This window comes from Diaphorina citri, unplaced genomic scaffold (genome assembly GCF_000475195.1).
Source record: "Diaphorina citri unplaced genomic scaffold, Diaci psyllid genome assembly version 1.1 scaffold58, whole genome shotgun sequence".
Classification (NCBI taxonomy): Eukaryota; Metazoa; Arthropoda; class Insecta; order Hemiptera; family Psyllidae; genus Diaphorina; species Diaphorina citri.
This window is the reverse complement of record NW_007377495.1, coordinates 187,513-214,765: the sequence shown is the minus strand read 5'-3', so window position 1 is coordinate 214,765 and position 27,253 is coordinate 187,513. Positions and strand designations below refer to the sequence as shown.

General features: G+C 36.5%; 1 protein-coding gene and 1 non-coding gene across 2 annotated transcripts; one reads left to right on the top strand and one right to left on the bottom strand.

Moving 5' to 3' along the window:
* Positions 1 to 2,727: 2,727 nt before the first annotated feature.
* On the bottom strand, positions 2,728 to 21,949 carry LOC108253554. The gene is made up of 5 exons (XM_017447726.2): positions 21,685 to 21,949; positions 8,865 to 9,084; positions 8,390 to 8,417; positions 7,551 to 8,324; positions 2,728 to 2,831 (listed from the first exon to the last, which is right to left on the bottom strand). Exons 1-5 carry the CDS (start codon positions 21,702 to 21,704, stop codon positions 2,728 to 2,730), a joined length of 1,146 nt encoding a protein of 381 aa, XP_017303215.2. The 5' UTR covers positions 21,705 to 21,949.
* On the top strand, positions 2,762 to 2,843 carry Trnas-cga. Its single transcript has one exon. It is a non-coding gene; the product is annotated as a tRNA-Ser (tRNA).
* Positions 21,950 to 27,253: the final 5,304 nt, after the last annotated feature.

The window sequence follows — 27,253 nt, the reverse complement described above, 5'->3', positions numbered from 1 at the left end:
GACTTGTACTTGGTCTTTAAAAGCAGGTAGAACCCATTGAAACTGCCAGTTAGCTATAGGCTGGTTAGGGTTAGTTGTTCTTCTCCCTGTTTATAGTCACACCTTTCGTTCAACTTTCTATGTTCTTATTCTTTGAAACACCCGGTATGAAATATCAATTTGATGATGTTTCTCCGCGACCACAGCTACAGAGAGTGACAGACTGTCCTGTCCCATACAGTCCTCATCCATCAGTGTCATATTATATACAAGGATAGGGTCGCCATTTTGTTGATGTAGAATTAATGAGTCAATTCCGTGACAATTATACGTCACCACCACACCATCCATTACTCTGATCCTTTGAATCTCAATGATTGATCCTTGGACTTTCTGATGAATTGTTTTCAGAACAACTCCCAACGCTGTGGCTTTTGGTGTCGTGATTAGATTTGATGAGGAATTAATGTGGTTTTTTACTTTCTTTTATGTCTGAGAGATAGATGATGAATTGGGATAATGTTATGTCTAGTATTTTTGATTTTTTCATTATCTTGAAGATATTTGAGATTGCACGTTATACCTACTGAGACAATTCCATTCCCTTGATGTTCACCGCAATCATGCACCAATCAACACCATAATGAATTTTTCACTATCTGAAACACAATAGGTACCTATACATAAGTAGATCTAGAATTCTAGATACATAGGGGACTCGCAAGTACAGCGGTTAAAATCTTCAAATAACTTTTGAACTTACTTTGGAAAAGGGTAAATGTAGAGAGGGTAAGAGGTAAGAGATTTTTGATGAAGCTTATAAAATACCAACAAATATTAGCAACCATGTTGGTGTGCCAAACGTTAAAATACATATTAAACACGATAAATTTTTATTAACAGTTGTCCAATCGCAACATTCAGCACCATCTTCAAATTCTTTCTTATCTTCCTTCTCGATCCTCTCACTCTCATTGAAACCGCTTGCACCACTTAAATCTGCTTCTCTTCCAACCATCCCAACACCCATGAATATGATGACTTCGCCCACTTTTCGTTGTTGTTGTTGTTGTAGCGGCTTTAGCTTTGCCGAATGGTTTTGGCAGAGTAAAGAAAATATATCTGTTTGTATCTGCCATTCACCGGGGTGATGGTCTCTAGCCATGTTTAATTGGCTCGTCCTGAACCGCAGTCAACCATCGCATCGTGAGGACTTGTGCTTGTTCTTTAATAAAAGCAGGTAGAACCCATTGAAACTGCAGCTAGCTAGGCTGGTTAGGGTTAGTTGTTCTTCTCCCTGTTTATAGTCCCACTTTTCGTTCAACTTTCTATGTTCTTATTCTTTGAAACACCCGGTATGAAATATCAATTTGATGATGTTTCTCCGCGACCACAGCTACAGAGTGACAGACTGTCCTGTCCCATACAGTCCTCATCCATCAGTGTCATATTATATACAAGGATAGGGTCGCCATTTTGTTGATGTAGAATTAATGAGTCAATTCCGTGACAATTATACGTCACCACGACACCATCAGGAGAGGGAAAGAGAGGGAAAGAGAGGGAGAGAGAGGGAGAGAGAGAGAGAGAGAGAGAGAGAGAGAGAGAGAGAGAAAAATAATTTGATAAAATAAAATAATACACAAAATGGAATAAAAGTAGTTGTACAGGTACTTATTTCCCGACAGAATAATTTGTACTTTGCTGAATTTCATAGCTCGATATCGACTCGAAGCAGCAACCACTGGATTCAAAGTCTTTAACACTGACCACTACTGCTAGCTAAGTAAAAGGTAACTACTTACATATTAATCAATAATCATGTAATCATGTATCATATTAATCATGTACCTAAACCTACAGATCTACTTAATATTCAATGTTTCTGTAAAATCAGCTCAGTTTTCCATTTCCAATGGTTCATAGATGAGTGCAGCGACCCGAAAAAGTCATCAACAGATCAACACTTCAGTTAGTCCAGTTCCGTTGATTCTTACCTACCTCCCGGCAAACTACAAACTATACTACTACTGCACTCTGGTAGGGAACAGTTGAACTACCAGCATTATTTGAAGATTTCAAGTAGTGTAAGTTTTAGCTCATAGAGCGCAGCACAGATACGTTGGAAACACCAGAGGTCTGTTCAGATCTTCTCGTGCTGCGTTATTTGTAACCTTTATTCTTTGTTTTCAATCGTTTTGAAATTCAGTAAATGAATAGGATTTTGCTTTTATTTTGTCCCAAAAACCTACAGAAGATATTCTAATCTTGAGAAAAGTGGTAAATGTCATCAGGGCAATTAAAAATTTAACTTTAGTTAGTCCAGTTCCGTTGATTCTTACCTCCCGGCAAACTACAAACTATACTACTACTGCACTCTGGTAGGGAACAGTTGAATTACCAGCATTATTTGAAGATTTCAAGTAGTATAAGTTTTAGCTCATAGAGCGCAGCACAGATACGTTGGAAACACCAGAGGTCTGTTCAGATCTTCTCGTGCTGCGTTATTTGTACCTAACCTTTATTCTTTGTTTTCAATCGTTTTGAAATTCAGTAAATGCTGTAAATGAATAGGATTTTGCTTTTATTTTGTCCCAAAAACCTACAGAAGATATTCCAAACTTGAGAAAAGTGGTAAATGTCATCAGGGCAATTAAAAATTTGACACCACGTGATCAGTGGGTATGCAATATTTTTGAACAGATTCGTTTGAACGCACACTTCTAAAACATATTTCTTTGCTCAGCTTTACATATTACTATTTTTGCCCTCGTTTCTCATCGCTGCGGTGTCCGAGTGGTTAAGGAGTTGGACTCGAAATCCAATGGGCTGTGCCCGCACAGGTTCGAATCCTGTCCGCAGCGGAAATTTTTGCCATGGGTTTATTATGAGGTATGCGAGTTTTTTTCTTTTTTTTACCAACCAAATATTTTTGGCATTCATTAGGAAAAATTTAGCCTCTAATGAAAGTTTTTTGACAAAGTCAAAACTTTGGTCTTTTTTCTTATTTTTCATGAGTATGCTTCTCTACAGTCTACCCCTACATTATGTAGTAGGTAGGTAGGTAGGTAGGTAGATAGATATCTACAAAATAACAAATAGGTAGCTAATAGGTCCTATTACCATAGTTAGAATAGGTAAGTTTACAGGTAGGTAATAGGTATGGACATACCTATAGACACGAGTTTTCATCTTTATTATTATTATTTTCATTTATTATTACCTACCTACCTACTTTTATATTTTGTTTATAAATATAACTATAGGTACCCACCTCTATAGAATCTCAGATCTCAGGGGTCAAATTATCTGTCTCTCCTGGGATTCGAACCTTCTCTCGCTACCGCTGAGATTCCGATAATCCATCATGTTAACCCATTAGCACCTGATCTCAGGTGAGGAATTTATACCCTCTCTCTAGGCTTTCCCTTTTCCAAGATTCTACTAATGAGTTTTATATTACAAGTTCAGGGCTGTTAATAGGAATCACTTTGTAAGGAGTTACTTTGGTGGGAAGCGTTATCTGCCTTGTAAGCGCTTAGGTTGTGGGTTCGATTCCCGCATGAGGCCGAATTTTATTCTAAACAGAGGATAGCTATAGATGTTCTCGCGAAGCTGAGCTCACCGCTTCATCCAAGCGAGCACAGATCTGAAAAAAACTTCGACTTTGCCGGGCATCTAGCTAACCCGGGACGTTTAAGTTTGTAATTAGGTATGTGGGTATGCAAGCTTCAGTGATAGGAACCAATAATTAGCCTTAGACGTTACCCAGTATTCGTTTTAGCCAGGTAAACCACAAGACAGAGAGCATCCCCTGAGGTGAAGAAATAATAAATTGCCCATTTTGAAATCAAATTGTGTCTTTTGGGATCTGTGCAATAAGAAAGATCTTGGTGAGGAGAGGTAAGAAAGGGAATGAGAAGTGTGGGAAGAGGAGGAGGAATACAGGAACGGAAAGGAGAGAGGAAGCAAGAAAGGGAGAGGAGAAGAAAGAGGGAGGAGAAGGAGAAGAAGAAGAAAAAGAAGAAGAAAAAAAAGAAGAAGAGGAGGAGGAGGAGGAGGAGGAGGAGGAGGAGAAGATGAAAAAGAGGGGTGTTGAAAGAAGAAAGAAAACATGTGGAGGAAGAAAAAACATTGGAGAGTAAAATGCAGACGAGAAAGGTGTGGATAGAGAAGGGATGAAGGAGTTGAAAGGAAAAGCAAGGAAGGAGATGTAAGGGAAAGATAAGGAATAAAAAGGGAGTAGAAGGGAGAGTGAGAGATTAGATGGAAAGACATGAATGGAGGGAGATAAAGGAAGAGAGGGAGAGAACAGTGAGGGAATTAAGCAAGGGAGTTATGAAAGCGAGTTACTATCTTACTTAACTTTTCACATTATGCTTATTAACTATGTAAATTTCCGACACCTCAGGCGTGATAATGTTCGCACTATCTTTGCATAATTATTTTAACCATGAGTAACTTGATACTTCATTCGTAACTTTGAGCTTTATTGAAACATGCTTTAGCTTTAGGATACATAGCCAACCTTATGAGTCGGAAATAAAGAGTTCAGCTATAGGACTAATATTATATTTTCCACACATGCAAAAGCTATAGGTACTAGGGAGGAATTTATGTGGATTCTCGTACGTTAGGTTTAATTAACTTAATGCACATTCATTCAGAAGAAAGAAAACTCACAAAAATAGAGATAATTTTAAAAATAAATAAGAGAATTCGCTGACGATCTATAGTGAGCCTTGATAGTTTCTGTAAGCTTAGGGGATGATCAAACTTTTGTACCTATCATTGTTGTTTAAATACATTACCAATTCAATTCAATTCAATTCAATTCAATTCTTCTTCTTCTTCTTCTTCTTCTTCTTCTTCTTCTTCTTCTTTTTCTTCTACTTCTTTTTCCTTCTTTCTTTTTCTTCTCCGACCTTACCTAAAGCATTTCCTTCGACCGGTAATTGTTTTCTCCATTGTTTATACGGTTAACTGCTAAAATCTATTTAAATTTTTACTTTCTTTAGTTTAGATCATTCTTCTCTTGCCAACGGAAGTTTTCATTTTATTTTTTCGCGAAAAATCGAAGCTATCTTTTCAAAATAATACCTAAATATATATAGGTAGGTAACTAGAAAACCTTTTTACTTATTTCCTTATTATTATAATAATATTATGTTTATCTGTAATGTAATTATTTTCTTGTTACTTTCTTTAATTTCCTCTTATTTTTGTCCTAATTTCCAAGAGACTATCCATACAGTATACATTATGTTCTTGTGGATTTCAGCAGTCAAGTCATGTGAATACTAATATTCCACCCAGGTGCTGCAGCACCTCTGGGTTGAGAGTCAGTGCACGGGCTAAAAAATTCCCGGAGGGACGGACCCAGCTTGTTACTGGATACCTAGGTAGGTATAGGAAGGAAGCAAAAATTTTACTACCGCGTTATTGAACTTATTGATAACAATTGACACCCACTTTAAAGTGCATACAAATTACAAAGCTAAAAGCGTGCACATCACAGGAAGCACTATCTTCAATTCTGAAGACATTGTACTTGAATTTATGAAAGATTTCCAATGAAATAAGTAGTTACTCCATTGTTTACAGCATGTAGCTTCTAAAGATATTTTTTGAGGAAGAGTACAAGTATTGAAAACATTTTCATTCTCCCGTAAAGTAGGTTACACAAATCTATTTTATTTTGTTGTCCACTGCCCACATGAAAAATTTCAGGAAGTTTGTGTGATAGATGTTTCCTTTCGTTCTCCTTCTTCTTCTCCTACTATACCACTTTTTCCTCTCCTGTTTCTAACTCCTCATCTTTCTCCATCTTTCTCCATCTTCTCCTCCTCATCTTCCTTCCTAGGAATCCTAGTATTCTCCTCCTCCTCCTCTTCCTTTTCCATCTCCTTTTATTCTTCTTTTCTGCTTCCTTCTTCTTCATTCTCCTTCTTATCCTTCTTTTTCTCCCACTTCTACACCCAAATCTTCTCTGTCTCAATTGTCTTTCTTTCCACTAAGCCAGCTTGGACATTTTTTGTCCGTCTTGTTTTAATAAATGACCAAAGTTTTCACGCCTTCACAAGCTATGGCATGTTGGAGATGATGTCTAAGTCCTCTTCTTAGTAAGTTGTCTTGAAGTCCTTTCTGCCTTCACTTGATAAGCTATCGGACAGGTACCATGGCTCCATGGGACTTAGTTGTCACATCAGCTAAGGAAGCTGCTTTTGAGATAAAGCTCCACACGAAACAATGAAATACTTGTACCTATTTATGAATGTCTCTGAACTACACAGCAGTCTAAAGTAGATATAACCTAACCATCGATAAAATCATTTACCTCAATAAATTTGAAATCATTTAACTAAATAAATTTGGAATCATTCACCCAAATAAATTTGAAACCTAATAATTAACAAACCTCCCTAAAAGATTTAGAAGGCAAAACAAATGGGCAGATGTAATACATAAAATTTATTAACGTTTATTTCAAAAATAATACAATTAATTTCTTCAAATAATTATTTATCAATGATTAGAACAATATTAATATAAAGACCTAAGTATTATAATGAATGGCTTTTTCTACTGGGCCCTAAAAAGTTTTTTTCCCATGGTTTTTTTTTGGGGGTGGGGGGTTTTTTTTTTTTTTTTTTTTTTTTTTTTACCAACCAAATATTTTTGGCATTCATTAGGATTTAGCCTCTAATGAAAGTTTTTCAACAAAGTCACAACTTTGGTCTTTTTTCTTCTTTTTCGTGAGTATGCTTCTCTACAGTCTACCCCTACATTATGTACCTATAGGTAGTAGTAGGTAGGTAGATAGATATCTATCTACAAAATAACAAATAGGTAGCAAATAGGTCCTATTACCATAGTTAGAATAGGTAAGTTTACAGGTATAGGTAGGTATGGACATACCTATAGACACGAGTTTTCATCTTTATTATTATTATTTTCATTTATTATTACCTACCTACTTTTATATTTTGTTTATATAACTATACCCACCTCTATTAGAATCTCAGATCTCAGGGGTCAAATTATCTGTCTCTCCTGGGATTCGAACCTTCTCTCGCTACCGCTGAGATTCCGATAATCCATCATGTTAACCCATTAGCACCTGATCTCAGGTGAGGAATTTATACCCTCTCTCTTTAGGCTTTCCCTTTTCCAAGATTCTACTAATGAGTTTTATATTGCAAGTTCAGGGCTGGTGATAGGAATCACTTTGTAACGAGTGAGTGGTGGGTAGAGCGTTTATCTTGTAAGCGCTTAGGTTGTGGGTTCGATTCCCGCACGAGGCCGAATTTTATTCTAAACAGAGGATAGCTATAGTTGTTCTCGCGAAGCTGAGCTCACCGCTTCATCCAAGCGAGCACAGGGCTGAAAAAAACTTCGACTTTGCCGGGCATCTAGCTAACCCGGGACGTTTAAGTTTGTAATTAGGTATGTGGGTATGCAAGCTTCAGTGATAGGAACCAACTTGCCCCCTGAGGTTCCTGTACAAAAGGAAAAGATTGAGGTGGTGGATGTACACAGCGGTAGGTTCATAACCATGTTCTTCTTCTCACCAGGTTGATTTCCTGTCCAGTACACAAATTGTTTGAATAGTCGTTGTAGCTGAGAGTCTGCTGAAGATTTCTTAACAGGAGCAGAAATAGTTTGGACGGTGGTTCCCGCAGGTTCCTGTTCATATGGGTTCTTCTTGTTGAAGTTTGGATTACTGTTCATAACCATGTTCTTCTTCTCACCAGGTTGATTTCCTGTCCAGTACACAAATTGTTTGAATAGTCGTTGTAGCTGAGAGTCTGCTGGAGATTTCTTAACAGGAGCAGAAATAGTTTGGACGGTGGTTCCCGCAGGTTCCTGGTCATATGGGTTCTTCTTGTTGAAGTTTGGATTACTAATCCTATCGAAGAATTCTTTCCACAAGTCAGGCATATGATCTTCAAACTCTTCCTCTGCAGTATCTCTCTTCTTTAACGAATGTTCTTGTTCTTCTCCAATCAACTCTTCAGCTTCATTGAGAAAACTCAAATCACTCCTCTTTCCTCCCCAGCTTGAGAAGGCTGGTTTCTTCTTATATCCCAGACCGTCATACTCTCCTCTTTTCACTCCTGCAAATAGCTCAGGTGCTCTCTTCCCACCCCAACTTGAAAACTTGGCTGTCCGCTTTCCGCCCCAGCTGTTGAACTTGGCACGTTTGTCTTCCATCATGTCTCTCTTACCTCCCCAACTTGAGAACTTGGCTCTCTTCTCTGCCAAGTCTATGCTATCCGTGTCTAAATCGTCCATAAAGTAGGGGGCACCCTTTCCTCCCCAGATGAATGGAGAGTTTCGTTTTCCTCCCCAGGATGAAAATCCCAGCTGTTGAACTTGGCACGTTTGTCTTCCATCATGTCTCTCTTACCTCCCCAACTTGAGAACTTGGCTCTCTTCTCTGCCAAGTCCATGCTATCCGTGTCTAAATCGTCCATAGAGTAGGGGGCACCCTTTCCTCCCCAGATGAATGGAGAGTTTCGTTTTCCTCCCCAGGATGAAAACGAGATCTCATGGTTCTTACTGAATTATGTCAGAGGCGGGGTAACTACAAAGTTTACAGTCGATTTTGTAGGTCATGGTCACGACTAATAAAGACTTTCTAAAATGTAAGAAAGTAAAAAAAAGGAGATTATAAAGCTTTCCCTGAAAATAAATCTGTCTGCAAGCTCCTTAACAAATACTCTTTTGTGTTTGATCGAGCATTAGGAAGGCATTGAACTTTGGACTTCTCTTGTCCACATCTTCATACTTGAAGACTTCACAGTTTCTGAGATTTTCCTCCAGACATGTCTGATAGAGCTGCTTGTAGGGGATCAGGTTTTCATAGCCTTGGATTTCAGAACTGATACTGAGGCATTGAACTTTGGACTTCTCTTGTCCACATCTTCATACTTGAAGACTTCACAGTTTCTGAGATTTTCCTCCAGACATGTCTGATATAGCTGCTTGTAGGGGATCAGGTTTTCATAGCCTTGGATTTCAGAACTGATACTTTCACCAGCAGTGATGGTCAGGATCTGATGGACAAGAACTGTGAGCCAAACATTCCAACCCAAGTACATGCTGAAACAAACAACATAGGTATTTATTTAGCCATTATCAAATTTTTACTTTTCATTACCAGACATGGGTAAATGTTCAACATCCGCATCACTTTCAAGTCATCTTAAATTAATTAAGTGCTCTTTTCTTTGTAACACTGGATGGTATAATTGAATTAGTATTTCGAAGAAGTTGAGCAGAAGCTCATTATTTCATAACGAGTTAATATCTTACTATATAGCATTAGGAGGCCCATAACACCACCTTTAAATCCATTTAAAATTTTACATGAGAATTTATTTTTATTTCATTTCAGTGGGTTTATTTCTTTCAGGTAGGTAGTTAGGGGGTACCTACATCATTGATATCTTAATATTCTGCATCTGACTTCATTCAAATTCAAACCCACCAGAAATCTAAAAGCATTTGAATTTTAAATGGTTTTAGTTCCGGGGTTCTACTTCAAACGATGCAAACCCCCATTTCAAATGCTTTACAAGTTTGACACTTCCACCCACATGGGCCCTGAGCGTATCTTAAAGACTACCGTATAACATGTAGCTCGACCACAAAATTACTTTATAGGGCTTGAGGCTTTAATTTTTTAGGGCTAAGCTCTTAGACATCCTTTGTGAAGGAGAACACAATACGTTTTTTTTTCTTCTACGAAAGTTGAATCTGAAACTTTACTGTGTACTTCCTAGAAAAGTTGCGATGAGGAGGAAAAAAGAAAAATAGCTAAACACCTGAAGCCTAAAATACGCTAGACTGACACTATTTGTGTTTGACTTAAAATTGCTGTAGAAAAGTACATAAGTATGTATGAATCTACTTACCCTATAGGAACATTCCAACCCAAGTACATGCTGAAACAAACAACATAGGTATTTATTTAGCCATTATCAAATTTTTACTTTTCATTACCAGACATGCGTAAATGTTCAACATCCGCATCACTTTCAAGTCATTTTAAATTAATTAGAAGTGCTCTTTTCTTTGTAACACTAGATAGTATAATTGAATTAGTATTTGGAGAAGTTGAGCAGAAGCTCATTATTTCATAACGAGTTACTATCTTACTTAACTTTTCACATTATGCTTATTAACTATGTAAATTTCCGACACCTCAGGCGTAATAATGTTCACACTATCTTTGCATAATTATTTTAACCATGAGTAACTTGATACTTCATTCGTAACTTTGAGTATGTGTGATCAGCAAGAGATTGTAGCATGTTAGGTAATTATAATTATGTATAACGGTTTATATTGAGCTTTATGATCCGCTTTCCAATATTGAGCTTTATGATCTATCATCATGATAATATCATGCGTTACCTAGGTAGGTACCTGTAAAAAGAAGTGAAAATAGCACATCCTCTAATCTCTAATACACAGTGTATTGGAAATATTGGAATGAGAAATTTGGCACATCCACTAACATCATCAGGAATTATAGCATATTATTATTAGTAGGCATATCTACCGGCAACTTACATGATTATAAGGTAGAGAATAAAAAATAAAATAAAAAAAAAAATAATAAAAAAGTAAAAAAAAGGAGGAAAAAATATGGAAGGAAATAATTATGTTATAGATACCTTTATTATGTTGGATGATATTGTTGAAAATTTGCACATGATAATTATTATGTAAAATGTGATGTTTGATCAGCAAGAGATTGTAGCATGTTAGGTAATTATAATTATGTATAACGGTTTATATTGAGCTTTATGATCCGCTTTCCAATATATGTAGGTGGATATTATTATATTTATATTATCTATCATCATAATAATATCATGCGTTACCTAGGTGATGTAAGATGAACGCAGAACATGCGTTACCTGTAAGAAGAAGTGAAAATAGCACATCCTCTAATTTCTAATAGATAATGTATTGGAAATATTGGAATGAGAAATTTGGCACATCCACTAACATCATTAGGAATTATAGCATATTATTATTAATAGGTATATCTACCGGCAACTTACATGATTATAAGGTAGAGAATAAAAAAAAAAATAAAAAAATAAATAAATAAAAAAAGTAAAAAAAAATAGGAGGTTGGTATTAATAATTGCCTGAATTTGAAGAAATAGGTAGTGTCTTTATTTTGGCTATTTCTCCAAATAGGTAACTGGTTTCATTTCCTGACAGTCCTGACAACGGGAAAAAATTCCACTGCTGAAAGTATCTGTTCACCAGATTTGCTTTTCTAGTCGAGAGTGTATGGACCTTCTTATAAGTGAACAGAAACTACCTACATAGATATAAGTATGTACATAGAGTCATTTTCCTAACGTAAGATATTTATGTAGTGGGTAAAAGGAACTCGGGATAGGAAATTTACTATATGGGTAGCTAAGTAGATACACATAGAAGTTATACGGTAAATAACAGAAAATGTTTGGGGAGATGAGGGGGCCCAAGGGGTCACCCCCCCCATTTTCGGCTCGGGTACAGGCTATATGGGTAGCTAAGTAGATACACATAGAAGTTATACGGTAAATAACAGAAAATGTTTGGGGAGATGAGGGGGCCCAAGGGGTCACGGAAAAGGGGCACCCCCCCATTTTCGGCTCGGGTGCAGTAACATATGAGTAAATAGAAAATTAATACGGAAAGTCAACAGTCTTCAAGTTTGTTTGCCATTGTTTGGAAAGAGATACCAGGACTTTCTATATACACATACTTATGTACAGGCCGTATTTAGTGGAGGTTAGGTATACAACATACTTTCTGACTATGTATGTGTCTAAGTTTATCAAGCTATACATTGTATGTACAATGTACAGTGGCGTAGCGTGGTCTAAATTCAAGTGTAGGGCCTTGTATTAGGGCTCATGTACAGGTCTACCAAGTCCCATCACAGTACATGCCATTAATATTTATGGGCATTAGAGTAAACTTTTGAGTTGTATGGCCGCCATACACGCCATACATACACGCTACGCCACTGACAATGTACATTCCATGAGGAATAATAGAAAGTAAAAATATTTTCGGGAATAGGTACTTATAACGAAATAAAACTTTTATATCTTTTATGTACCTAATATACGTAAAATATACACCCAGGATATTCTACATGATGTATAGATATAATACGGAAAGTCAACAGTCTTCAAGTTTGTTTGCCATTGTTTGGAAAGAGATACCAGGACTTTCTATATACACATACTTATGTACAGAGCCGTATTTAGTGGGGTTAGGTATAGAACATACTTTCTGACTATGTATGTGTCTAAGTTTATCAAGCTATACATTGTATGTACAATGTACATTCCATGAGGAATAATAGAAAGTAAAAATATTTTCGGGAATACTTATAACGAAATAAAACTTTTATATCTTTTATGTACCTATACGTAGAATATACACCCAGGATATTCTACATTTATAGATATCTACCTATATAGAGTTTTTGAAAGACTATGTAATACCTACCTATTAGTAGTAGTAGATAATATTGATTCACCCCTATCGTTCAATTAGGAACCAAATTTTGCTGACAATAGATACCTTCGTCTTTCAACAATACCTACATGGGTGTTGGGTAAATTGCTAAATTGTCTTGCTGGGAAATGCATTTTTTGTTCATTCGTCAATTGCTAAACTGTTAAAATTTCGAGTTTGGAATGTTTGGATGCATTAGTTGTGATATCACTGCTTTAGAAGAAGTCAAATTTTTAATCAACAATACCTACATGGGTGTTGGGTAAATTGCTAAATTGTCTTGCTGGGAAATGCATTTTTTGTTCATTCGTCAATTGCTAAACTGCTAAAATTTCGAGTTTGGAATGTTTGGATGCATTAGTTGTGATATCACTGCTTTAGAAGAAGTCAAATTTTTAATTCACGGGATGCCTCTTCTTCTTCTTCTTCTTCTTCTTCTTCTTCTTCTTCTTCTTCTTCTTCTTCTTCTACTTCTTTTTCCTTCTTTCTTTTTCTTCTCCGACCTTACCTAAAGCATTTCCTTCGACCGGTAATTGTTTTCTCCATTGTTTATACGGTTAACTGCTAAAATCTATTTAAATTTTTTAGATCATTCTTCTCTTGCCAACGGAAGTTTTCATTTTATTTTTTCGCGGAAAATCGAAGCTATCTTTCCAAAATGATACCTAAGTAGGTAGGTAACTAGAAAACCTTTTTACTTATTTCCTTATTATTATTATTTTTATCATTTCTTTTTGAAATGTAACCTTATGTTTATCTGTAATGTATACTTATTTTCTTGTTACTTTCTTTAATTTCCTTTTATTTTTGTCCTAATTTCCAAGAGACTATCTATACAGTATTACAATATGTTCTTGTGGATTTCAGCAGTCAAGTCGTGTGAATACTAATATTCCACCCGCCGGTGCTGCAGCACCTCTGGGTTGAGAGTCAGTGCTCGTGACCACTCGGCCACAGAGGTGGGATTCTGAACATAGCCATTAGGTCCGAAAAAGCAAAAACCTACATACCTATGCACGTCTGATTTGAAAGTTGAAACAAGATACCCGTACCTATGTCTATTCAAAAGATATTTTTTACCTATACCCTACGTTTTTACTGGATAGGTAGGTATAGGAAGGAAGCAAAAATTTTACTACCGCGTTATTGAACTTATTGATAACAATTGACACCCACTTTAAAGTGCATATTTATACAAATCTAAAAGCGTGCACATCACAGGAAGCACTATCTTCAATTCTGAAGACATTGTACTTGAATTTATGAAAGATTTCCAATGAAATAAGTAGTTACTCCATTGTTTACAGCATGTAGCTTCTAAAGATATTTTTTGAGGAAGAGTACAAGTATTGAAAACATTTTCATTCTCCCGTAAAGTAGGTACACATTTGCTGACTTCCTGTTTCAGTCCCTTAGGAAGTAGGAAGTCAACAAGTCAGCGTGTTCTGTCAATATTTATGCTATCAATTTTTCCCTCCGATTTGATAGTAAAAATTATTACAAAGTGTATAATTCCAGTTCTAGAAAGAGCTCTGAATGAGATCTCATGGTTCTTACTGAATTATGTCAGAGGCGGGGTAACTACAAAGTTTACAGTCGATTTTGTAGGTCATGGTCACGACTAATAAAGACTTTCTAAAATGTAAGAAAGTAAAAAAAAGGAGATTATAAAGCTTTCCCTGAAAATAAATCTGTCTGCAAGCTCCTTAACAAATACTCTTTTGTGTTTGATCGAGCATTAGGAGGCCCATAACACCACCTTTAAATCCATTTAAAATTTTACATGAGAATTTATTTTTATTTCATTTCAGTGGGTTTATTTCTTTCAGGTAGGTAGTTAGGGGGTACCTACATCATTGATATCTTAATATTCTGCATCTGACTTCATTCAAATTCAAACCCACCAGAAATCTAAAAGCATTTGAATTTTAAATGGTTTTAGTTCCGGGGTTCTACTTCAAACGATGCAAACCCCCATTTCAAATGCTTTACAAGTTTGACACTTCCACCCACATGGGCCCTGAGCGTATCTTAAAGACTACCGTATAACATGTAGCTCGACCACAAAATTACTTTATAGGGCTTGAGGCTTTAATTTTTTAGGGCTAAGCTCTTAGACATCCTTTGTGAAGGAGAACACAATACGTTTTTTTTTCTTCTACGAAAGTTGAATCTGAAACTTTACTGTGTACTTCCTAGAAAAGTTGCGATGAGGAGGAAAAAAGGAAAATAGCTAAACACCTCAAGCCTAAAATACGCTAGACTGACACTACTTGGTGTTTGACTTAAAATTGCTGTAGAAAAGTACATACGAGTAAGTATGTATGAATCTACTTACCCTATAGGAGGTACTTATGCTGATAATTTGCAAGCAGGCGAAAAAAATAAATAAACAAGGTTAATAGGAACATCAATCTTTTTGAGCACTGAACCAATGAGCTTAACCTACTAAATATGGTACCTATACTTACACTGGTAAAAGAGAGCCTATTACTGTTAGAAACTATCCTCACAAATGTAGGTATACCTCCTACAACTTCAGGTTGAAACTTAAATAAATTTAAGAATTGATCATTTTATAGTTCATGAGGCCACCTGGGACAAAGTCTCCCCAATTTACCTTGTGATGGGTATTGAAATAAAAACAAGAGGGGAAAAAACAAAGGAAGTTTTGCATACAGATTAGTGTCATAGCATTGAAATACAAACTTATTTTAACCCTGGGTTGGGGTAATAGTTTTTGACGAAGATATCAGAGAGTCAAGGCGAGACATAAAATCTCCAGGGACAAGTTAATCTGAGTGTTGTTCGTATCCAGCTATCCAGATGGGTTAATGTTTGCTTCTCGTGTCTGGTACCTGTCTAATGCTGGATAGGCAGATTTGATACCTCACAGGGCTTAAAGCTTCATATTAAGGAAATAAAAAGAGTTATTTGAAGTTTTACTGCTATATTAATAAGCTCAATACAGTAAAACGTACAATAGGTAATAAACGTATGGTGATTCATCTTCTAACAGTGAGAAATTTGGCACATCCACTAATAGATATTTCATACATCATGTAAAAATGAGCTTGGGAAATTGGCACATCCACTAATAAATAAATAAGATATTCAATACATCTATTAACAATGAGAAATTCTGCACATCCACCAACAACAGGATGTAAGATTCATCTTTGAGAAACTGAAAAGTTTGGGAAAAAAGAAGAAGAGATTTCCCATTTCGACGGGTCTCAGCTAGACAGGTCTAACTGTATTTATATTTTTAGTATTGTTAAAAATTGATTTGTAAGAAGAAGAAGAAGAAGAAGAAGAAGAAGAAGTATGAGACTTTGGGAACACTGGTCACAACTATTGTCGTTCCCCGCTAAAACACCACGCTAAATTTAGGGCCCACCAGATCTAGAGTTGACGGTGCTAACCACTAAACCACTGAGGTTGTTTGAAAAATTATCTAAACTTGATTTTACCCAAGCTCGTGCATATTCTTTACAATGATTGGAGATTTATCGCATTTCCATTGTTAGCCCACTTCCATTATTTTAAGAAAAAAAAGGGGGGGGGGGGGGGGAAGGGGGGGGAGGAGGAAAAAGAAAAAAAAAAATTGAAAAAAAAAAAAAAAAAAACATGAAGATAAAGAACCTGCTATGTCTTCGGACATAAAGGGTTAAAGGCTTTTCTTTTTTTCATCATGAAATTAATTAAAAGGGAATGAAAAGCCTAAGTGAAGCGATTACTAGGATATTTATTTCCCCGTGGCTTTGATTTGCCGTACCTACCAGTATCCTGCCCACGCTTAATATTCATTATTTTTTTCCTGGTATAAAATGTAATAAAATGATCTCCATCTTACAGATGTAATTATTATAAACTTCCTAATTTTGTTATAAGACAGAGCTGACATTAGTATACTTATAAGCATAATATGTATTAGTAGAAAAGCTGCACTAAGATAATATACGAGCATTATGTTTATTTCTGAAAAGAATGTTTCACTTTTTTCTTGAATAAAACATAAACAAGAGCTATGCAAACAGCTCTAAACTCATTATGTAGTAATAAGTTAATTAGTAGCTGTTAACAAAAGAAGCTACGTGTGTTATTTTTTCGAGATATTTCTCAAGAGGAAAAAGCACGAGAAAGAGAACTGTTAATACAATGAACGATATAAACGTACAAGAGCGTGTAGGTACCTATAATAGAATGTTGATGTATGAAATACATCTGGAGACTTCAAGATAAAAAAAAAAAAATGGATTTTATATTTTTTTCATCATGAAATTAATTAAAAGGGAATGAAAAGCCTAAGTGAAGCGATTACTAGGATATTTATTTCCCCGTGGCTTTGATTTGGCGTACCTACCTTTTTTATTTTTCATTATTTTTTTCCTGGTATAAAATGTAATAAAATGATCTCCCTCCATCTTACAGAGATGTAATTATTATAAACTTCCTAATTTTGTTATAGGTAAGACAGAGCTGACATTAGTAAGCATAATATGTATTAGTAGAAAAGCTGCACTAAGATAATATACGAGTTACGAGCATTATGTTTATTTCTGAAAAGAATGTTTCACTTTTTTCTTGAATAAAACATAAACAAGAGCTATGCAAACAGCTCTAAACTCATTATGTAGTAATAAGTTAATTAGTAACTGTTAACAAAAGAAGCTACGTGTGTTATTTTTTCGAGATATTTCTCAAGAGGAAAAAGCACGAGAAAGAGAACTGAACTGTTAATACAATGAACGATATAAACCTTTAATAGAATGTTGATGTATGAAATATGAAATACATCTGGAGACTTCAAGATAAAAAAAAATTGATTTTATATTACCTACCTGTAAAGTTCACACATAGTCGATCGATGTCGACTGAACCGTCCACACTGCCTCGACAATTACCCCGTCGATCGACGGGCGGTCGACCAGGTTTTGACACACCTAAACAATTCTGTCTGAAAATTATGCTGTGTTCTGTTGGCAACCCAAACTTTGGGTAGTCCATCAATGAATTTCATTGATTGGTTCTCTCTGACTGTTGCAGTAAATTATTCCCAATTTCTGCAGTAATAAAGTTCCTGGATGTATCACCCCAGTATAATAATATATCACCACTCACTACTGTATTCATCACCATCATCAAAGCACTTAATTAAAGAGGAACACGAAAAATCATGACCCAAAGTTATAAACAGGATTTCGTGTCATCCCATCGGGTGGGAAAAATAAAATATAGGTGAGGGAAGAAGAACGCGAATTTTATCACCGCTTATATTACCTGTAAAGTTCACACATAGTCGATCGATGTCGACTGAACCGTCCACACTGCCTCGACAATTACCCCGTCGATCGACGGGCAGTCGACCAGGTTAATTTGGACAAACCTAAACACTAAACAATTCTGTCTGAAAATTATGCTATGTTCTGTTGGCAACCCAAACTTTGGGTAGTCCATGAATAAATTTCATTGATTGGTTCTCTCTGACTGTTGCAGTCAATTATTCCCAATTTCTGCAGTAATAAAGTTCCTGGATGTATCACCCCAGTATAATAATATATCACCACTCACTACTGTATTCATCATTTCATCACCATCATCAAAGCACTTAATTAAAGAGGAACACGAAAAATCATGACCCAAAGTTATAAACAGGATTTCGTGTCATCGCATCGGGTGGGAAAAATAAAATATAGGTGAGGGAAGAAGAACGCGAATTTTATCACCGCTTTTTTTTATCCTGAAAAACCTTAACTTTTGGTTGAAAAGTCCTCGGTGCTACTTTTTTTATCACCGCTTTTTTTTATCCTGAAAAACCTTAACTTTTGGTTGTTATGAGATGAAGCAATTTCCTTAAATTCCTCTCTTATTCCCTCTGTTAGCACTTTCAAAGGAAAAGTCCTCGGTGCTACTTTTCGAAATAATTTCCCCAGCAGTGAAGTTACACTGTATTGTCATGTTTGATGCTTTTAACAAGCTATCATATCCTACAGCGGTGTTGATGTTGCTTTGATGGGAAAAAAAATCATTCAATATGTTTACTTCCTACACAGTGTTTTCGATTTCAAATGACAACAATACTAAAGCTGTAATCATCTAAATTAAATTCCTCTCTTATTCCCTCTGTTAGCACTTTCAAAGGAAAAGTCCTCGGTGCTACTTTTCGAAATAATTTCCCCAGCAGTGAAGATACACTGTATTGTCATGTTTGATGCTTTTAACAAGCTATCATATCCTACAGCGGTGTTGATGTTGCTTTGATGCGAAAAAAATCATTCAATATGTTTACTTCCTACACAGTGTTTTCGATTTCAAATGACAACAATACTAAAGCTGTAATCGATTAATCTCATTTGTTAATATTTACTTGTCACATCGTCCACTTCTTCTCGTTTGGCCTCCTTCCACGCTTTCTCCGCCATATATCGCTCTTCTTTCCTCGTCTTTGAATTACTCAAACTTCCTTCATGATCTTCCAGGTTGAGGATTTTTCGGTCTTCTCGGTCCATTTGAGCTTCAGGCTTCATAGTTTGGTGTCTGTCATAGTACATTTCATCGTCATTGTACTCTACGTATTGGTCACCTGGAAGAGACAATGTTAAATAATTAACTTTTTACTTAGAAAACGATAACCAACCTCAGTGGTGTAGTGGTTAGCACGGTGGACTATGGATCAGGAGTCCAAGTTGGTGGTTCGAGTCCAAGTCATGAAATTTTGTGTAGTGTTTTAAGCGGGGAACGACATTTGTGACAAGCATTAACACAATTAAAATTCTTCCTTCCTACTTAGCAAAAAATTGCAATGTATGTTCAAAAATCTAGTAGTCAGCAGCGGCAGCGATGATAGTTCGTTGAATGCACCAGTTCCCAATTTTTCACTGAAGTTAAGCAACGTAGCGTATGATTGGTATCTGGACGATTGACCGTCTAGGCAAGCATATGCTGTTGGCTCTCCTGGACCCACTCAGGCTGGTTGAAGTTAATATAAGGAGATGGGTAACTTGTCGCCGACTGGCCAGGGAGAATCTTGTCATTAAAAACCTGAGTAGTCATGAACCTCTTGTGAAATATCACTGAGCATTTACTACTAAAGATGTACATGAGTAGGATCATCATCAGCATGGTCTTAGGCTCTTAGGGACCACTAGAAGATTTTGGAGATACAATACGTTAAAAAGACTTTGAAGAGACTTCGACCTTCCACACATTGGAAACGTAGTCACCCGGAATCGCGCGATGCCACCTGAAAATCTAACCCCATGAAAACGATAGAAACCTCTCACACTGGAGTCGTGCGACTTATGTCTCCTAGAGTGTGAGAGGTTTGTATCATATTCATAGATTTGTATTTTCAGGCGGCATCCACGGTTAATCTTCCAATCTGCGACAGGCCTTACACTATGGTCAATCAAAATCGATCAACATAATAATTATAACCAAAGCCAGATTCTAATACGTATAGGTAGTCATCTTCGGTAGGTATATTTAGATCTAAAGGCTCAATTGCACTGAGACAACATGTAGCATGTTGCATGTTGCCCTGAAACATGCTTCAAAACCATCTCAATCGACGGTCAACATGAGGCGACATGCAGGATGCTTCAAAGATTTCGCATGCGATTGATATAGTGTTGGATCATGCAAATTGCCACATGTTGACTTGAAACACAGTTCACTGCAGCATTCTTCATGTTGGCTCAGTGTATAAGTTCCTTCAAATAGTTGACATAATCTTCATTCACCGGTCTGACATCGTTTGCTGGACCACCAAAGCCCATCTCATCACCAAGAGGATTTGCAAACCACTTTTTATTCAGACCACCACCCAAAACGTTCCTTCAAATAGTTGACATAATCTTCATTCACCGGTCTGACATCGTTTGCTGGACCACCAAAGCCCATCTCATCACCAAGAGGATTCGCAAACCACTTTTTATTCAGACCACCACCCAAAATGTACATGAGTAGGTAAAGTATGTAAATCTGATCAACTGATTTTGTGACAACTATTTTTAGTCTGAACTAAAGAGAAGTCACAAAAATCAAAACTATTCTTTTGTAAATGGTTAAGGTTTTTTTCAAATTAAATTGATCTCAAGGGCAAGGAAAGTCCTAATATTAAGTAGTGTGTTAACTACTATGAGATAGAGTGATAATTGCTTTTACTATTATTTTACTTTGAAGATATTCCGTTTAAGGCTTTTATATGTAGTGGTGCTTGGTCTACCGCTAATGTCTTTATGACATTATCAATCTGATGCCTCAGATTGGGTTATTGGGAGACCTCTCACAAACTCTTGAATTGATTACATTTTCTTATAAAATTCGACAAAGAAAATCCCAAGTGACAACAATATGAAACAAGGACCCTGTCAAGCACTAAGCTTTTCAAATATTTTTTCAACAGTAATTTTATCACTTATTAGTCGAAGAAAAAGCTTTGAAAATTGCTTTTAAAAAATCTTGTTTAATCTACATCAGCGAGAGAAGCGTTTTCTTTATTAGAATAAACTAGGCTGTCAGTCTTAAGCTGACCAATCAAAAGTATATTAATATAATTATCCATTTGAATGAAATGTTAAAATAATGGAAGTGGGCTAACAATGGAAATGCGATAAATCTCCAATCATTGTAAAGAATATGCACGAGCTTGGGTAAAATCAAGTTTAGATAATTTTTCAAACAACCTCAGTGGTTTAGTGGTTAGCACCGTCAACTCTAGATCTGGTGGGCCCTAAATTTAGCGTGGTGTTTTAGCGGGGAACGACAATAGTTGTGACCAGTGTTCTCAAAGTCTCATACTTCTTCTTCTTACAAATCAATAATTTTTAACAATACTAAAAATATAAATACAGTTAGACCTGTCTAGCTGAGACCCGTCGAAATGGGAAACCAGGATGAACGGGAAAAAATCGTGGCCCCTTGATTTGTAATTGTAATTAGGAAAACTGGATAAGCGGGAAAAAATTACTGGTCCCTTGGATTCCCAATTAAGACATGTCCGACTGTAGTAAAAAAATCTTATAAAATATAAATAAATTGGATACAAAAATATGTAAAAAACAAAAATATTTCTTGTTTTTACTTACGTACCTAATTGCAATTTTTTTACGTAAAAATAATTAAATTAGAAAATGTAGAAATGGATATCGCACTTACTTTTGAAGAAGATAGAACATCCAGCTTCAACTTATAAAGACTAATGTGTTGGGAAGCTGGAAAACTTTATAACGCTTTCAGAACAGTGAACCCCCTTTAGACCACCCATTTGATTGAACCATGGCTCCACAGGTGGGTAGATAAACGGTAATTCAAATTATCAGCGACGTTAATGCTCATTGTAGGTGTTTTAGGTAGTTGTGATTGGGTTGACATTCGCAGTCCCCCGCAACATTTGACGCAACCTTCGGCCCGGACAGGAAACTAACAGATGAGCCATGAGATTCTTGGAAATATGTACAGAATTCAGGGGGTAAAGAGAAGACCTCTACCAACATGGAATCCACCTCCAGAAAATGCTAGTTTGGATTTGAAAATTGAAGCAGTCAAGAGAAGACAAATAAATTGGGTACAAAAATATGTAAAAAACAAAAATATTTCTTGTTTTTACTTACGTACCTAATTGCAATTTTTTTTTACGTAAAAATAATTAAATTAGAAAATGTAGAAATGGATGTCGCACTTACTTTTGAAGAAGATAGAACATCCAGCTTCAACTTATAAGGACTAATGTGTTGGGAAGCTGGAAAACTTTATAACGCTTTCAGAACAGTGAACCCCCTTTAGACCACCCATTTGATTGAACCATGGCTCCACAGGTGGGTAGATAAACGGTAATTCAAATTATCAGCGACGTTAATGCTCATTGTAGGTGTTTTAGGTAGTTGTGATTGGGTTGACATTCGCAGTCCCCCGCAACCTTCGGCGCGGACAGGAAACTAACAGATGAGCCGTGGAATGTCTGTGGTAAAGTTGGATCAAGAGAGAAATTCAATTAACTCTAATTGAAAACACGGCGTTCAATATGTACAGTATTAGTTTAATACAAAAATTGTAGATAGATATAGCATGTTACTACCGGAAATTACAAACGTAGTCCGGTATAATAACGTCTGCACGAGGCACAAACTCGGTGGTAGTTGTCATTTCTGTCTTCGGTATGGTCATTGTTAGTATGGAGAATTTCTTCGGATCAGCCCAGTCAAAGTCTGGATGCTCCTGCTTCCTAGCCATCTCCAATGCATATGCCGCTCTCTCCTCATTCAATCGCACCACTTTCCTCCTTCTGTCATAGTTCATCAAGTTGAGATCCCCGCCTGAACCGTGGTACTTTTCAAAGTCCAGAGCAGAGACATTCCTCTTCCAATATGGGAGGTCTTCGTCATCTACTGTAGGTGTTGTGGCAGAGGGGATACCAGTCGTCTTATTCCCTGGAACTCTTGTCTCCCATCGGAGAGTTCTACGGGAAGGTGTTTCTTGTTGTTCCTCGGACAACGGTCTTATTGTCAAAATACCTCGTGGTGGTTCCTTCAAAATCTACTTACCCTATAGGTACTTATGCTGATGAATCTACTTACCCTATAGGTACTTATGCTGATGAATCTACTTACCCTATAGGTACTTATGCTGATGAATCTACTTACCCTATAGGTACTTATGCTGATGAATCTACTTACCCTATAGGTACTTATGCTGATAATTTGCAAGCAGGCGAAAAAAATAAATAAACAAGGTTAATAGGAACATCAATCTTTTTGAGCACTGAACCAATGAGCTTAACCTACTAAATATGGTACCTATACTTACACTGGTAAAAGAGAGCCTATTACTGTTAGAAACTATCCTCACAAATGTAGGTACCTACCTACAACTTCAGGTTGAAACTTAAATAAATTTAAGAATTGATCATTTTATAGTTCATGAGGCCACCTGGGACAAAGTCTCCCCAATTTACCTTGTGATGGGCATTGAAATAAAAACAAGAAGGGGAAAAACAAAGGAAGTTTTGCATACAGATTAGTGTCATAGCATTGAAATATAAACTTATTTTAACCCTGGGTTGGGGTAATAGTTTTTGACGAAGATATCAGAGAGTCAAAAGGCGAGACATAAAATCTCCAGGGACAAGTAAATCTGAGTGTTGTTCGTATCCAGCTATCCAGATGGGTTAATGTTTGGTTCTCGGGTCTGGTACCTGTCTATTGCTGGATAGGCAGATTTGATACCTCACAGGGCTTAAAGCTTCATATTAAGGAAATAAAAAGAGTTATTTGAAGTTTTACTGCTATATTAATAAGCTCAATACAGTAAAACGTACAATAGGTAATAAACGTATACGTATAGTGATTCATCTTCTAACAGTGAGAAATTTGGCACATCCACTAATAGATATTCCATACATCATGTAAAAATGAGCTTGGGGAATTGGCACATCCACCAACAACAGGATGTAAGATTCATCTTTGAGAAACTGAAAAGTTCAGGAAAAAAGAAAAAGAAGAATAGAAGGAGGAGGAGGAGGAGTAGTCTAATACTTCTATACGTTATGGATAACGTGTAGAATAACCATGATGTTTGCCAACCTCCGGAACGGAGACGGCACCTCAAGAAGAAGAAGAAGAAGAAGAAGAAGAAGAAGAAGAAGAAGAAGAAGAAGAAGAAGAAGAAGAAGAAGAAGAAGAAGTGGAAAAAAAACATAAAGAACCTGCTATGTCTTCGGACATAAAGGGTTAAAGGCTTTTCTTTTTTCATCATGAAATTAATTAAAAGGGAATGAAAAGCCTACAGGCTGGTTGAAGTTAATATAAGGAGATGGGTAACTTGTCGCCGACTGGCCAGGGAGAATCTTGTCATTAAAAACCTGAGTAGTCATGAACCTCTTGTGAAATATCACTGAGCATTTACTACTAAAGATGTACATGAGTAGGTAAAGTATGTAAATCTGATCAACTGATTTTGTGACAACTATTTTTAGTCTGAACTAAAGAGAAGTCACAAAAATCAAAACTATTCTTTTGTAAATGGTTAAGGTTTTTTTCAAATTAAATTGATCTCAAGGGCAAGGAAAGTCCTGATATTAAGTAGTGTGTTAACTACCTCTAGTTACTTCAACTAATTCCAGCTTACCTACTTTGGCATACGTTTTTCCTTTGTGGTTGAACATGGGCAGCTGGGTTGGGGGTGTTGTGTGTTTCGTGCCCATGAAGAATCCATCTGCGCCTCCGAGGGATCCCCAAATCACTAGGGTGCTCCCCAGTTGCACCCAATACTTGGACATGGTCACTGAGGCTCACATGGCAACATTGTGTACGACTGGCGAGGAAACAAAAGTCTTTTTTGTTATCAGGAAGACACATCTCTAAGACAATACAGTACGCCCAGTGCCATTTGACTATACTACTGAAATCAGCTGATGAGTTATTACAATAGCGGATCTTGAACGCTTTGTACTCGTGAAGTTTGTAGCCAAAACCAAATGTCAGCCCAAAAACGCCGACCCCGTCTGTACACGGGAAAAGCCGAAGAAAAAGAAGAAGGATCTTGAACTCTTTGTCAACCGGATAGGTAGCTCTTTCAGTTTTTCATATGCCTAACAATCTAGAATGTACCCGGTGGAAGAGCTATCTAGATACCATCTGAGGTCACCTTTAACATTTGGGGCCTCTACACACTTATGGTAGCAGGAGATTTGTCTTTGGAGAGCTACCTAGATACCATCTGAGGTCACCTTTAACATTTGGGGCCTCTACACACTTATGGTAGCAGGAGATTTGTCTTTGGAATTGACTTATTGACCACAATTATGTGTCATGATCTAAAAGGCCCCGGTGTAGGGCCCTGGACTGCGGAACAGCTGGCGCAGCGATCATGAAGTGTATAGCCTCCTTATATGTAGAAGGAGTTCAAGGAGTGACGTGAATTTGTGAATGCACGACGTAATAAAAGTAAAACCCTCGTGAAAATAGGTGCATGGTGGTCGGACTTGTAATGTGTAGGAGAAATTTTTCATTTAGTGTGGAAGGTTTCCAAGATTTTATGTCACATTTCAACCTGGGTCTTCAATTCTTTTGTATGCCAATAAACAAACTTTAAGAAGAGAGAGAAAATATGATTGCGAGATCTAAATAAAAAGGTTCAACAAAGCAAGCTTCTTTTTTTTATAGGCGACTCAAAAGACTAGTAAAAGTTCTTTTTAAAGCTCTTTTAATAAACAAACTTTAAGAAGAGAGAGAAAATATGATTGCGAGATCTAAATAAAAAGGTTCAACAAAGCAAGCTTCTTTTTTTTATAGGTGACTCAAAAGACTAGTAAAAGTTCTTTTTAAAGCTCTTTCCTCCGTCTTTATCAGGAGTGGAATAAAAAAGCTTATAGAGCAGCATTGTATAGTGCTTTCTTCTTCATAATTCATACAGGGGGTGCTTTTTCCAAAACTAGTGTAGGGAATGATTGCCCGCCAAAACTTTGGTAAACCAAAAACCAAATTAGGTGCCCTAGGTGTGAATATTATTTCTGTACCTACACATTGTATAGTGCTTTCTTCTTCATAATTCATACAGGGGGTGCTTTTTCCAAAACTAGTGTAGGGAATGATTGCCCGCCAAAACTTTGATAAACCAAAAACCAAATTAGGTGCCCTAGGTGTGAATATTATTTCTGTACCTACCTAGAAAATCACTAATTATAGTACACTTTTAAATCTCTCTTAGGGCTTTCAATGCATTTACCTATTGTCTTCCATTTGATCGAATATCGAAATCAATAGAAATAATGGCAAGTAGGTGTACATTTGTACAAGGACGATGGATGTACTACTTTTTAAATTCAATGTGAGTACTTGTACCTACATAGAAAATCACTAATTATAGTACACTTTTAAATGTCTCTTAGGGCTTTCAATGCATTTACCTATTGTCTTCCATTTGATCGAATATCGAAATCAATAGAAATAATGGCAGGTAGGTACAAGGACGATGGATGTACTACTTTTTAAATTCAATGTGCGTACTTATATGACAAAGAAGTAAAACTGGCCAAAATGCAATCCATTCACGTAACTTCTCAGGGAAGAGACCTGTGAGGAACCATCCTGTAGTGATGTCAACCATGGTGTTACAAAGTTTCTAATAACATTGTACCTTACGTACGTATGGCGTGAAAAATATTAATTTGCTTAAAATGTTTTCAGGATAATTGAAAGAAGTTCTTTTATTTAATTTTCTTTTCCCTTAGATACAAGCCAAAAGGTACAACAAAAGACCTCTGTCAAAAAGAATATAGCTCCGACAAGGACGCAAATGATATAATATTATTATTTTTTGCTGACTTCATAAGTGAATTACGTGCCCTTTTACCACGTCTTTTGATTAAGGACGCAAATGATATAATATTATTATTTTTTGCTGACTTCATAAGTGAATTACGTGCCCTTTTACCACGTCTTTTGATGGTGGGCCCTAAATTTAGCGTGGTGTTTTAGCGGGGAACGACAATAGTTGTGACCAGTGTTCCCAAAGTCTCATACTTCTTCTTCTTACAAATCAATTTTTAACAATACTAAAAATATAAATACAGTTAGACCTGTCTAGCTGAGACCCGTCGAAATGGGAAACCAGGATGAACGGGAAAAAATCGTGGCCCCTTGATTTGTAATTGTAATTAGGAAAACTGGATAAGCGGGAAAAAATTACTGGTCCCTTGGATTCCCAATTAAGACATGTCCGACTGTAG